Source organism: Myotis brandtii, unplaced genomic scaffold, assembly GCF_000412655.1.
Source record: "Myotis brandtii unplaced genomic scaffold, ASM41265v1 scaffold952, whole genome shotgun sequence".
NCBI classification, from domain to species: Eukaryota; Metazoa; Chordata; class Mammalia; order Chiroptera; family Vespertilionidae; genus Myotis; species Myotis brandtii.
Genome location: NW_005371930.1, coordinates 1,501,593 through 1,514,425, shown reverse-complemented (window position 1 = coordinate 1,514,425; position 12,833 = coordinate 1,501,593). Strand labels below are relative to the sequence as shown.

Here is a 12,833-nt window from a genome sequence, read left to right as displayed (position 1 = left end):
ACCTGCACGGCTGGGCACGGGGCGGCTGCGGACAAACGCGCCAGGCCCACCGGCCCGATCACGACAGTGCAGGCTCATTGTGGCCAATGGCACAGCGTGAGCGGAGTTCACACCGTCACCTATTGTTTCTCGGCGGCTTGATCCTTACAGGCACGTAGGGACTGGAGGCCTCTTAGAATTAGATCAGAAACATACAAACACCGAATAAATTCTGAGCCAGGCCTTTGGATGAGGTCACAGCCAGCCAGTGCTCTGGGAGGCAGGGACGTGCGTAAGCACGGGGGACTGGGGACTCACAGGACCACAGAAAGGTGGGTGTCTGGGCAAGACCCTGCGGTGTAACCCCTCAGGGGTGGGCAGTGAGCACACAGTGAGGCCAGGCAGAGACAGGAAGAGCCCAATGGCACCCAGGCCTTCATGGCTCCCGGGTCCTCACGTCCTCAGCACCGGGCAGAGAGGGCTCCAGCCTGAACCGGCGGGCTGCCCCCTGCAGTGCTGCCCCCTGCCGGGCAGGCTGGGAAGCAGACAGGGGCAAAGCTCTGGGCACCAAGGGCAGAGCCCAAAGGCCCTCTGCTCCGCCCCAGGGCAGCAGGACACTGGGCCCTCACCTTTGCCAGGAGTGATCCTACCTGGACGGGAAAGCATGTCCCACCCCCTGGGTATGAAGAAAGGGGACACATACCTTCCAGCAGGGCTCCTCATTGGCTGGCACAGGGAGGAAGGGCGAGAACATGTTAGTGGGCATCTGGGGAACACCAATCAGGACTGGAGTCCATGAGGCCCGGTGTGGCCAGGTTCTCACCCAGGGCATGATGGGAGCATTACAGGCCCCAGTGACAGCTGGTTCTCACCCAGGGCATGATGGGAGAATCACAGAATCACAGGCCCCAGTGTGGCCAGGTTCTCACCCAGGGCATGATGGGAGCATTACAGGCCCCAGTGACAGCTGGTTCTCACCCAGGGCATGATGGGAGAATCACAGAATCACAGGCCCCAGTGTGGCCAGGTTCTCACCCAGGGCATGATGGGAGTAAGGGTTTCTGCCCTGGTCATGGCAAGGACCCGCCACGGACCAGGCTCGTCATGGCCCGAGTTCTGGAGGAGCAGGGCAGCCGGGAGCGTAGGGGGAGGGAAGCATCGCTCCAGTGGGAATACGGGACTCACTCTGAACTCCTCTGTTGCCCGTAACCCACTCATTGTAGTGAGTGATGCCAAGCACACGTCTTAATGACCAAGCCGGGCTGCAGACGCCACCAGCAGGGGGAGGCCCTGCTTCATGTGCACACTCCACAGCGTACAAAGCGCTGTCATGCTCACCCCTGTGCCACTGTCCTCACGGCCCATTTGACACACCAGTAAACCAAGGCCCAGGAGGTGGCGTGACGTGTCCAAGGTCAGAGTCCCAAGAGGAGGCAGGTCGTTTCCTGCCCGAGGACTACTTGTTCTCTAACTGGGAATGAAGGGCACCCTCCTGGTGGGTGTTGTGACTGTGGATGTGTTCGTGGAGGCTGGTTTCTTGGCCCCGAGGTCCTGCAGTGGGCAGGGCTGGCAGAGGGGGGCGGGGCCCATGCATCCTGGGGTGAAGGCCCGGGCCAGGTCCCAGCCTGCCAGTGCCCTGAGGTGCGGAAGGATCCCGAGGCCCAGGGGGCGGTCTGGTCCAGACCACAGCGAGTCATCGAGGCAGGGCCGGGCCGAGGACTCCAGGTTCCCACGTGCTGCCCAGGGCAGCTCATGAGGGTGTGTGAGGCACCCGGCCAGCTGCCTGTGTGGCCAGGGCATGATGGGAGCACTACAGGCCCCAGTGACAGCTGGTTCTCACCCAGGGCATGATGGGAGTAAGGGTTTCTGCCCTGGTCATGGCAAGGACCCGCCACGGACCAGGCTCGTCGTGGCCCGAGTTCTCGAGGAACAGGGCAGCTGGGAGCGTAGGGGGAGGGAAGCATCGCTCCAGTGGGAATACGGGACTCACTCTGAACTCCTCTGTTGCCCGTAACCCACTCATTGTAGTGAGTGATGCCAAGCACACGTCTTAATGACCAAGCCGGGCTGCAGACGCCACCAGCAGGGGGAGGCCCTGCTTCATGTGCACACTCCACAGCGTACAAAGCGCTGTCATGCTCACCCCTGTGCCACTGTCCTCACGGCCCATTTGACACACCAGTAAACCAAGGCCCAGGAGGTGGCGTGACGTGTCCAAGGTCAGAGTCCCAAGAGGAGGCAGGTCGTTTCCTGCCCGAGGACTACTTGTTCTCTAACTGGGAATGAAGGGCACCCTCCTGGTGGGTGTTGTGACTGTGGATGTGTTCGTGGAGGCTGGTTTCTTGGCCCCGAGGTCCTGCAGTGGGCAGGGCTGGCAGAGGGGGGCGGGGCCCATGCATCCTGGGGTGAAGGCCCGGGCCAGGTCCCAGCCTGCCAGTGCCCTGAGGTGCGGAAGGATCCTGAGGCCCAGGGGGCGGTCTGGTCCAGGCCACAGCGAGTCATCGAGGCAGGGCCGGGCCGAGGACTCCAGGTTCCCACGTGCTGCCCAGGCAGCTCATGAGGGTGTGTGAGCTGCCTGGTGGGGAGGAGAGGCTCTCTCCAGGGCTGAGTGGTGGCAGGTGGCACCTGGGCAGGGCCACAGGGCAGAGGCCAGGAAGCACTGGCTGCAGATACAGGTGCTGGGGGGCTGGGGGGGAGAGTGAGGGCCAGGTCAGCTCTGTGGTGGGCGGGTCCTGCCGCAGTGGCCGTGGGCACCACGGGGCCTGGCCCTGCTCACCTCGTGCCGTGAGGAACAGGGGGCTGTTCAGGTAGCTGGACGCCAGCCGCTTCCTCTGCAGGGACAGAAAATAAGACAAAACCACTGTCAGGGAGCCCTCCTCGGGCTGCAACCCCTGACCAGGCTCACCAACAGCCCCCACCCAGACTCTGGGCCCCGCTGGACACCCAGGGAGGCAGACACGGGAACAGGCCCGGGGACGCAGGACTGGGCAGAGGGGGTGGGCGGGGGCCTGTCCCTCACCAGGGCGGAGTGGTCCCCGCTCCCTGTGGGGACGTCCGTCCCACTAGGAAGGACATGTGAGGACCCACACGGGGCAAATCAGTAACAGAGCAGATTGTGGTGCCCCATCTGCCCGTCTGTGTCTTCTCTCTTGGCTGCTCTGGGGTCCGGGGGGAAAAAGGGGTGCTACGGGTTAGCTCCCAACCCCCACTTCCGCCTGTGGCCGGGGAGCCCTGGCACCAGACAAGGGCCTCTGCATCCTGGTGGCCTCGGACGCCGCCGCCTCAGACGGAAGCTCCTGTACCTCCCAGAGGGGCTCTCCCACCCCAGGCCACGCGGTCTCGGCCTTGGTGGTTGGAGGGGGCTCTGGCTGTGATTGCACAGAAAGATTGTTCTAGAGCAGCTGTGGGCAAACTACGGCCTGCAGGCCGGATCCGGCCCTTGCCGGGAGGCCCTGGCGCCAGACAAGGGCCTCTGCATCCTGGTGGCCTCGGATGCCGCCGCCTCAGACGGAAGCTCCCAGAGGGGCTCTCCCACCCCAGGCCACGCGGTCTTGGCCTTGGTGGTTGGAGGGGGCTCTGGCTGTGATTGCACAGAAGGATTGTTCTAGAGTCTTGTTTGGCTTAAACCCGTCTCTCGGGCTGAGGTCCGGCCTTGGGAGGAGCCCATGGAGGGGCTGCCCTTGACCCTACGTATGTGTCCAGGGCTCAAGGGCACCGGCTTCGCGTTGGTCCCTGACGTGCTCACAGGTCGCCTCTGGCCCGGCCACAGGCTTCGGAGACCAGGGTCTGGCTTTGCAGGTCAGAGAGACAGGGTTTCGTCCACGAACAGCAAGAGACGGGCCTCATCAAACAGAGAACCCGCCACTCCGGTGACACGCCTACAAACGGGCCACGGCGCTCGGGGACCCCGCCTCAGGGACAGGGCTGCCTCCCTCCCCGCCGAGCTCCATGCACGGGATGTGGACCTGGGACAACTGGCTCGGCCTGCCCGCGCCCCGGGGAGACGCAGGGCACTTTCCCGACCCCTCCAGGCCCCCGGAGCCCTGCCGGCCTCGGGACACGCCTCTGCCTCAGCTTTGGACTCTGGGGCCTTAGAAACACTGCTTCCAGCGAAGGGGTCACTCCCAGGTGCCCCGCTGCCTGTGCCCTGCGACCCGCACCCAGGGAGCGCGTGTGACAGCTCAGCCGACACCTCCGTCTCCTGCCTCCTCTCTCAATGGACCCTGGGCTCCGGGGTGAAGCAGGATGATTGACCGGGAGGGCGGGTGAGGGGGGCCAGCCAGAGCCTCCCTCCCTGCGGAAGGCGGCCTCACCTCGGTCTCCAGGAGGCCGCTGTAGGTGGGGTTGGCGGTGCTTCTCCGCTTCCGCTCCTGGCGTTTGCTCTGGATTTCTGCAAGGCAGACGCCGCGTTACCATCCTTCCCGCCCAGGAGCCACCACGGCCCCGCCCGTCACACAGCCTGTCTGCACAGCACCGATGCCCGTGCCGGGAGCAGGCTGGGGTCTCCAGGCATCGCCCCTCCTGAGGCAGGACACGCCCACTGGGCTCAGGCTGGAGAGGACGGTTGGCAGGGAGGTGGCAGGTGTCCTGGATCCAGGCACCCACTCGGCTCAGGGCCCCATGGGCCGTCACCCAGCCTGGGGCTGTCTCTCTTAGGACCCTGCACACTGGGTGCCTCTGGGCAGATGCTGGCCTGGCTGAGCTGCACCGCGAGGCAAAGGGCTCCCGGGGGCAGGCTGTAGCTCAGGTGGCCTCGCCCCCCGCAGCCCCAGGCACAGAGCCTTCCAAGAGGCCTGGGCTGGCCGCCGTGGCTGGCACTGGGGCGGGCCTCCCAAAAGCTGGTTCACCCTCAGGCGCTGCCCTCTGACCAGGGGGACTGAGACCCACTGCTCCGGGATGATTCCAGCCGACCACCCTCCCCCCTGTCATGAGGGCCAGTCCCAGCCGTCCTGCTGCGGACCCTACCTTCCAGGTGCTCCGTGGTAACCAGGCCCAGCGCCACCATGAAGGCGATTTTCTGAGGGGAGGAAACAGAGAAGTGTTACCTCGACTTCATCATTCGTCCGCCCAGCGCCACCATGAAGGCGATTTTCTGAGGGGAGGAAACAGAAGTGTTACCTCGCTTCATCATTCATCCATCCATTCATTCATTCACTCCATCATCATTCATCATTCACTCATTCTACAGGCATTGCTCAGACCCGTATGCCCTGGCTCCTCACTGTGTGTCTCCTTAGCTTTAACCTAATGGACTTTCTCTGTCCCGGGACCCCACCCCAGACCCACGTGACATTTAGTCCTCACACCTCCTCAGCTGCTCTGGGCTGTGAGCTTCTCAGCAGCCCTCGTTTCTATGGCCTTGATGGTTGTGAGGGCAGGGACTCTGCAGGCGGCCCCCCCACTGGGATTTGCCTGATGAGGTTCTCAGGGTTACAGCGGGGTCGTGGGTTGGGGAAGAAGACAGAGGAAATGCTTTTCATTACATCCTGTCAGGGACGTGCTGTCCACTGGGCAGTGATGCTGACTGGGCACCTGGCTGAAGTGCACCTGCAGGGTTCCCACCGGGACCTTCCCGTCACCCCATCACCCCGTCCCCCCGCCCTTATTTATTTTTTTTGGCTAACCCTCACCTGAGGATATTTTTCCATTGATTTTTAGAGAGAGTGGAAAGGAGGAGGAAAGACACACAGAGAGAAATATCGATGTGAGAGACACATCGATTGGTGGCCTCAGGCATGCACCCCAACGCCCCAACTAGGCCGGGATCGAGCCTGCAACCGAGGTATGTGCCCTTAACGGGAAGGGAACCCCGAGACCCTTCAATCTGCAGGCCGACACTATCCACTGAGCCAACCTGCGAGGGCCGCCCCGCCCTCTGTGGGAGGAGGTCACCGTGCACAGCCCACGCCCCCCGGAGTTGGGCATTCCTGGGGCTTTGGGCGCCATGTAGACTTTTAAAAAATTGTATGTGGTGGAATTTATGAATATTTTCCTTTGCGGTGTTTGGATTTTTGAATCTTGGCTAGAGACTGAGGTTATAAAGCAAGTCGACTGTGTTTTATTTCAGTACCTATGGTTCACATTTTACATTTAGGTTTCGGATCCACCTGGAATTTATCTGAAAATAAGGGAATCAATGGGCATATTTACTGGGATGATGTCAAAATTATAAATGAACTTAGGGCACAACGATAACTTTATAATACTAATATTTCCTACCCAAACCACGGTGCACCTCTATTCTTTTTGTCTTCGGGGGTTTTAAACTTTCAAGTGGGTGTTGGATATTTTATTATGATTATTCCTAGGTATTTAATCTTCTTGTTGCTATTGTAAAAGGGATTGTCCATAAAGTTTCGTACATTAATATTACACCCGCCGCCACGCTGAATTCTCTTAGTGTCTGTGGGAGTTTTTCATCCATTCTCTTGGGTTTTCTACATCATTTCAAACAGTGACTGTTCATCCTCTCTAATTTTACTTCTCTGCTGTTAAAAAGACTTCTCCTCAACTTGCCAGCTGTCAATGATATTCTCTGATTCACTTTAAGTCCCAACTACGACAGACAAGACCATCTCACCGTTGATTCCACCTCCCACCTTCTCTCCCTCCTCCTCTCAACTGTACTCAGCTGAGCCTTGGCCCATCACTGGAGCAGGCAACATTTAAACCGCCGACATCCTTATCCCGTTACGGCTTTACTCTGCAGTTAATTAAAGGTGCCGCCTCAGTGTTGGTGCCAAAGTGGCCCCAGCGGCTCGGGGTCAACTGAGGTTGAGTCTGTAGTAGTTTCTCCTGAAGGGCTCATGGGAGCCCATCTCCCAAGTTCTTGGCAGATTTAAAACATTTTGCAGCCCTGGCCGGGTAGCTCAGCTGGCAAGAGCATCGTCCTGATACGCCAAGGTTGCAGGTTCGATTCCCGGTCAGAGCACACACAAGAATCAACTAATGAATGCATAAATAAGTGGAACAACAAAAATCAATGTTTCTCCCTCTCTCTCTCCCCCTTCCTCCCTTTCTAAAACCAATAAATAAAAATTTAAAAACCCACAAACATTTTTGTAGCCCGGCCTGTGTAGCTCAGTGGTTGAACGCTGACCTATGAACCAGGAGGTCATGGTTCGATTCCTGGTCAGGGCACATGCCCAAGTTGTGGGCTCACTCCCTGTCTCATCATTGTTGCTTCTACCTTTCTCTCCCTCTCCCTTCCTCTCTGAAATCAATAAAAATATATATATTTTTTAAAGTTTTTGTAGCCTCTCGCTTGAAGGCCAGCCCGGCTGGGCGGACAGTCCTGGGCTCTGTCGCTTGGCTGTGTGCTGAAGTTCAGTGCTGCATGGACAGGTCTGGAGCCAGCCTGGCTGTCTCCCTCTGAAGTCACTGGATCAGGACCCTTTCCCTTCCATTAAAGGCCAGTGCCTTTCCTGGGCTGTGTCTCCACGCGGACTGACCATTTCCCCTTGTGCCCAGCGTGGTCATTCAATGTGCAAACTAAATGATTTCATAAACGTTTGTGGATTGTACTTCAAAATCACTGAAGCATCCCCACACCAAGAACAGTGGGTCCCCACATCCCAATCCTGTAAGAGGTGCACCCGGGTTAATGCAAGTCTAATGACATGACGAAGGGGCCACAGAGCTGCTGCAGTGGGAACTGGGTCCAGGCTGCAGGGCAGTGCCCCTGGGAACCCCCAGGACCGGCACCGCTTCACTGGCCGGATCTGGGAAGTCTGGGCTGGGCGAATACCAGGCCCTCGGGGCACAGACTCCTGCTTCCACACTCAGCCTCCCCTGCCTCCCACAGGAGATAACTTCCGTGCTCATCTGAGGACAGGTAACAGGCAGCTCGCAGGAGCCGCCTGCCTACGTGTAATATTCTAATTCACATCACCGCGGGGGACTGTTGGGGTTTGACTGTATTTATCCTGCTCCACCGTCCTGGTGTCCTCCTTCCCATTCTCCAATTATCTACCTGTTGTTGTACCTTCTTTGCTTGTCTTCTGTAGGTACCACTTTCTAATGTTCAAAAACTCATTCTTCCTGTTTCATTTGTATAATTTCCTCCCTTCTGCCCGCGTTGTCCCTCGCTGTGTCTCCTGCCACGTCTATGGTACCCTCTGCTCATCCAGTTATGCATTTATTTCTGTGAGAGTTTTTATTATTTTTCCTAAATAATTCCAGCTCAGGTTTCATTGTCTCCAGTCCTTTGGCCATTTAGCCTCCTCTCCCCTCAGTCCTCGGGTTCCAGCTTTCCAGTTTCCCTCTTGGCGGTGATGAGTTTGTCATCCTTTCTTTTCACTTCCTTTCCTGTCTTCTTGGGGGAAAAGGTCCCACATTCACCCCCTTTTCCTCTGCTGACTTACAAGTGACAGGTGGCATTTTATTCCTTTTAGCAGTTAGTGTAGATGTTTGAAGTATATGTTCTTAGCTATACCTTTCCCTAATGAAGTCTAAAGTTAATATTTCTCTCTTTTTTTTGGAAGGTTAATATTTCTATCTTTCTCAACACGCTAACCTTAGCATGTTCTAACTTCCTCTAAAACATCACTGACCAACTTCTTATTGCCGCCTAGAATTTTCCTTTTACCTGTTTTTGAAAAACAAAACTGGGGCCCTGGCCGGTTTGACTCGGTGGATAGAACATCAGCCTGTGGACTGAAGGGTCCTGGGTTCGATTCCAGTCAAAGGCATATGCCCGGGTTGCGGGCTTGATTCCTGTGGACTGAAGGGTCCTGGGTTCAATTTCAGTCAAAGGCATATGCCCGGGTTGTGGGCTTGATTCCCAACTGAGGGCGTGCAGGAGGCAGCCAATCAATGATTCTCTCTCATCACTGATGTTTCTCTCTCTCCCTCTCCCTTCCTCTCTGAAATCAATATTAAAAACAAAAAAGTGGGTATTTTTTTGCAGTCTGTGCTTAAATGTATTACCTGCCACGAAATGACCGTGGTGCTCGTGGTGGCTCTCACACCCACGTGCTGGCTTCCGGTCTTCTCACTACAGCACAGTTCTTTTCACTGGTGGTTGTGGGTGACAGGCCTCAGTCTTTCTATGTCTAACAATGTCTGTTTTGCCCCGGCCCTTGAAGAATGGGTTCAGCCGGTGTGAAACCGAGTTGGCAGTTACTTCCTCTCAGCAGTCTGCGGGCGTTCCTCTGCCGGCTCCTGGCAGCCCCCGGCGTGCCCGCATTCCTTCGTGGCAGCCTGTGGCGCTGCCCTCGTAGTTTTCACGATCTCTCCTTTCTATTCTTGGACACAGATGTCTAGCTTCTAGATTTACTCTTATTCATCCGGCCTGAGAGACGGAGATGACTTTTGATCTAAGAACTCACACGAATGCTCCTCAATCCTAGAAAATGTTTAGCTTCGCTCTTCAATTATTGCTTCCTCCCTCCCCCAGCCCTTCTCCCGTGTGACGGAAGCTCTGGTTTCCCACCCTCCTGGCTCTTTCCTGCTTCTACACGCACCCACAGTGAGTGTGTTTTTAACTTTGCGTCTGTGCTGCACCTGCAGGGACAATCCCCAAGCAGCACTCTCTCCATCCTGTCTGCTTCTTTTAGTTTGTTTTTCTTTCCTTTCTGTTGTTGTTGTGTTTTTTCTTTTTCTCTTTGTGTCTGGTTCTTTTTATTGCCACTAATCACCATGTTTTCATTACCAGGTTTTCAAATAATGTTCGTATTCGCCTGATCTTGTTCCAAGTGTTGATTTATTGTCATTCCCAGCATTAGGGCTCTTCCTGTGTTTTAGAATTCCATCTACAGACTCGTTTGGGGCACAAGTCCTTTTTTTCTGTTAATTTTATTTTTCACTTTTTCTCCCTCCTGCTTAACCTTCCCTTCCCAGTTTGCAATTACCTGGCCCACCCCCCACCCCCAGTGCAGCTGTGACCCCAGGCTCAGACTGGCTCCCGTACAAGCAGGGTAGCCTGGTTCTATCCCTCTCTCGCCCGAAGAACTTTGGGGACTCACTGTTCCACGTGAGCTGCCCCCCTCCTGGTCCCCTCTGAGCCCGGAGCCCAGGCGTCCTGCTGGAGTCTGGACACAGCCACGCCTTTGTCCCCACCGAGGTTTTTTCTGTTGTTGCTGTGGATCTGCGGATGGGGACACCCAAGAGTAATCCTGATGGCATGTACGTGGATGAATTCCAAGAAGGGGGTGACTTCCTTATTTCTGAGAGGTCCTCTAGCTGCAGAGTGAATGGACAGGGAGGAGCCCATCTAGGGGCAGGGAGACCCAGCCGGGGAGAGACGGGCAGACTGGGCCTTGGCAGCAGGGCTGGTGTGGAGGGGCAGCATCTGAGCGCACAGGCGTGGCCCAGAGGCGGCCGGGCTGGGGATGCGGTCAGGGCCTCCCGGGGCTGGCCCTGCTCTGGCTGGCTCTGTGCAGGGCACACGGTGGTCCGAGGGTGGCCAGCTCGGTCAGATGACGCCCGAGGCCAGGACAACGGGTGGCCTCGTGCACTTAACCGGGACTGCGCGTGCACAGGTTCGAAGGCGCCACGGCTGCTCCGAGCCCTCTTTAAAAAGAAACCTTGACAGGATTTTTATGCCGAGACCCGCTGTAATTGCAAGTTCTATTGAAGCCATTACATGTATTTATGATAATTATGCAGTTAGATGTAATTATACTAATTGTATAAATGCGCAATAATCGACTAAGATAACTTTGAGAGAACAAAGAATCCACCCAGAAAGCCCTCCCGAAGGTTAAGAGTGTGCAAGACCCACAGGGGACAGAGGGGTGCTCGTGGGAGCCTGGCTCCGAGCCAGACCCAGAGCTCAGGGTGCAGCCGGTGCTGGGAGTGCTCGCCCGTTGCCATGGAACCGAAATGCCTGTCTCTCAAGATAAAACTGGGCCTGGGGCCACCGAGGAGCCTTGGCTCCAGGTCGCCCGGATGAACCCCCGCAGGCTTTGTGGACATGCAGGCCACGATCACGTCCCTCTCCTGCTCAAAGCTATGCCATGGCTCCCTCGTACCCAGGAATGCAGCCGGCGTCAGGGCTCTAGTCCACTGAGCCCGGCTGCGGAACCGTCCGTGCAGGGGGCACACACCGGCTGACTCCCGCTGGCATGTGGTTGCCCAGGCAGCACCCTCTCCCTGACTCGCCCTCTTGCCTGCCCGTTCCTCCGGGCCCTGCTGGTCACGCCCCTCGTGCGCCCAGCCCTCGGGTCCTCCCAGGTGGAAGCCGGCCCTCTCCCTGCACCTCAGAGTCTGAACGGGTCACTCTCCTGTGATGCCTGGCATCTGTTAACCCACGTCCCGAGGCCGTGCCTGTCTGCCGGCAGGTGAGTGTCCCTGGGGCCAGGACACGTCGGCCCTTGACCGGGCCCCACCGTCAGCACAGAGCCTGGCGTGAGTCACGCTCCCGAATAACTGAACTGTCTCATAATAAAGACATTGGTAACAATAATCCTAAGGAGCTGTGGGAGCCCAAGGGCCTCTCCTCCCCGCTGGGCTGGGCGGTCAGGGGACGCTGCCTGGCGGAGACAGTGTCTGAAGGCAACGTGCGATAAATGGAAGTTCGGCTGGGACAGAAAGGGGGCCAGGCGGGCAGGCACATGGGAAAGGCCCAGGACGCGAGCAGCAGCACAAGGGCCGTCACCTGCTGTGACCCAGAGCCGCTGCCTCTCCCACCTCCACCGGTGCAGGTGGCATTAGGAGGGGCAGTGAGAGCCCATCCTCCTTCCTCCTTCCGCAGGGTTTGGGGGTGGGGGGTGCTATGTACAATTTCTGGAAAGTTCTATGGGCACCTTTAGGAGACATCAGCACCTCCCACACCAGCCTTGGGCAGTGGTTGACTTCCCAGGCACTCGAGAGTCCTGTTCTGCCCGCCTTCAGGCACTCGTGATTGACCACAGGCAGAGAGAAGAGCCTTGATTGGTCACAGCAGAGAGGAGAACCGTGATTAGTCACAGCAGAGAGGAGAGCTGTGATTGGTCACAGGCATAGAGAAGAGCCGTGATTGGTCACAGCAGAGAGGAGAGCCGTGATTGGTCACAGCAGAGAGAGCCGTGATTGGTCACAGCAGAGAGGAGAGGCGTGATTGGTCACAGCAGAGAGAGCCGTGATTGGTCACAGGCATAGAGAAGAGCCATGATTGGTCACAGGCAGAGAGAAGAGCCGTGATTGGTCACAGGCATAGAGAAGAGCTGTGATTGGTCACAGCAGAGAGAAGAGCTGTGATTGGTCACAACAGAGAAAGTTGTGATTGGTCACAGGCATAGAGAAGAGCCATGATTGGTCACGGGCAGAGAGGAGAGCCGTAATTGGTCACAGCAGAGAGAGCCGTGATTGGTCACGAGCAGAGAGAAGAGCCAGGGCTGCTTTAGGGCTAAGTGCTCCAGTCCGAGGGCAGCAGAGTCCTAAGGACGGAACACGAAGGGGCCAGGGGTGAAGGGCTCGGTGGTGGGTGACCGCACCGTCCCAGGCACCGTGGACTCATGGCCAGGAGAGAAGCCGTACCTCCCACCTCACAGACGGGACGGAGGGGTTCGCCCATCACACCCGGGAGCCAGCAGCAGGGGTGCAAACTCAGGCAGCAGGTTCCAGCCCCGGGCCGGCCACTCAGCCTGCGCTCAGCGCCCCCACTCGGAGCCCCCATTGCACAGGGCGGCGGGGGCTTGTCAGCTGCCTCCGTGAGGCCCTCCCACCCCAACAGCAGTCCCCGGACCACAGCGCCTACCTCGGGGTTCTCCTGGCTCGGGGGCCGGTCTTCCTTCCTCTTGGAGGCCTGAGCTCCCTGAGATGGCTCCTCCGTGGGCGGCCGCGACTCGGCCTTGCTCTCGGGTTGGGTCTGCACTTGAGGCTGAATGATGATGACCTGGAAGGTACGGCGCAGGGAGGGGGATGAAGGGGGC

General features: G+C 57.8%; 1 protein-coding gene across 1 annotated transcript in view; it reads right to left on the bottom strand.

Annotated features, from left to right (window-relative positions):
• Positions 1–12,833, bottom strand: part of PHF21B (PHD finger protein 21B) — a 76,379-nt gene that overhangs the window by 5,503 nt on the left and 58,043 nt on the right. Inside the window, exons 9-13 of the mRNA XM_014533170.1 lie at positions 12,659–12,796; positions 4,945–4,996; positions 4,293–4,369; positions 2,756–2,810; positions 683–705 (exon numbers count right to left, since the gene is read on the bottom strand). Coding sequence (XP_014388656.1) covers positions 683–705; positions 2,756–2,810; positions 4,293–4,369; positions 4,945–4,996; positions 12,659–12,796 — 345 coding nt within the window. The remainder of the gene's footprint in view (positions 1–682; positions 706–2,755; positions 2,811–4,292; positions 4,370–4,944; positions 4,997–12,658; positions 12,797–12,833) is intronic.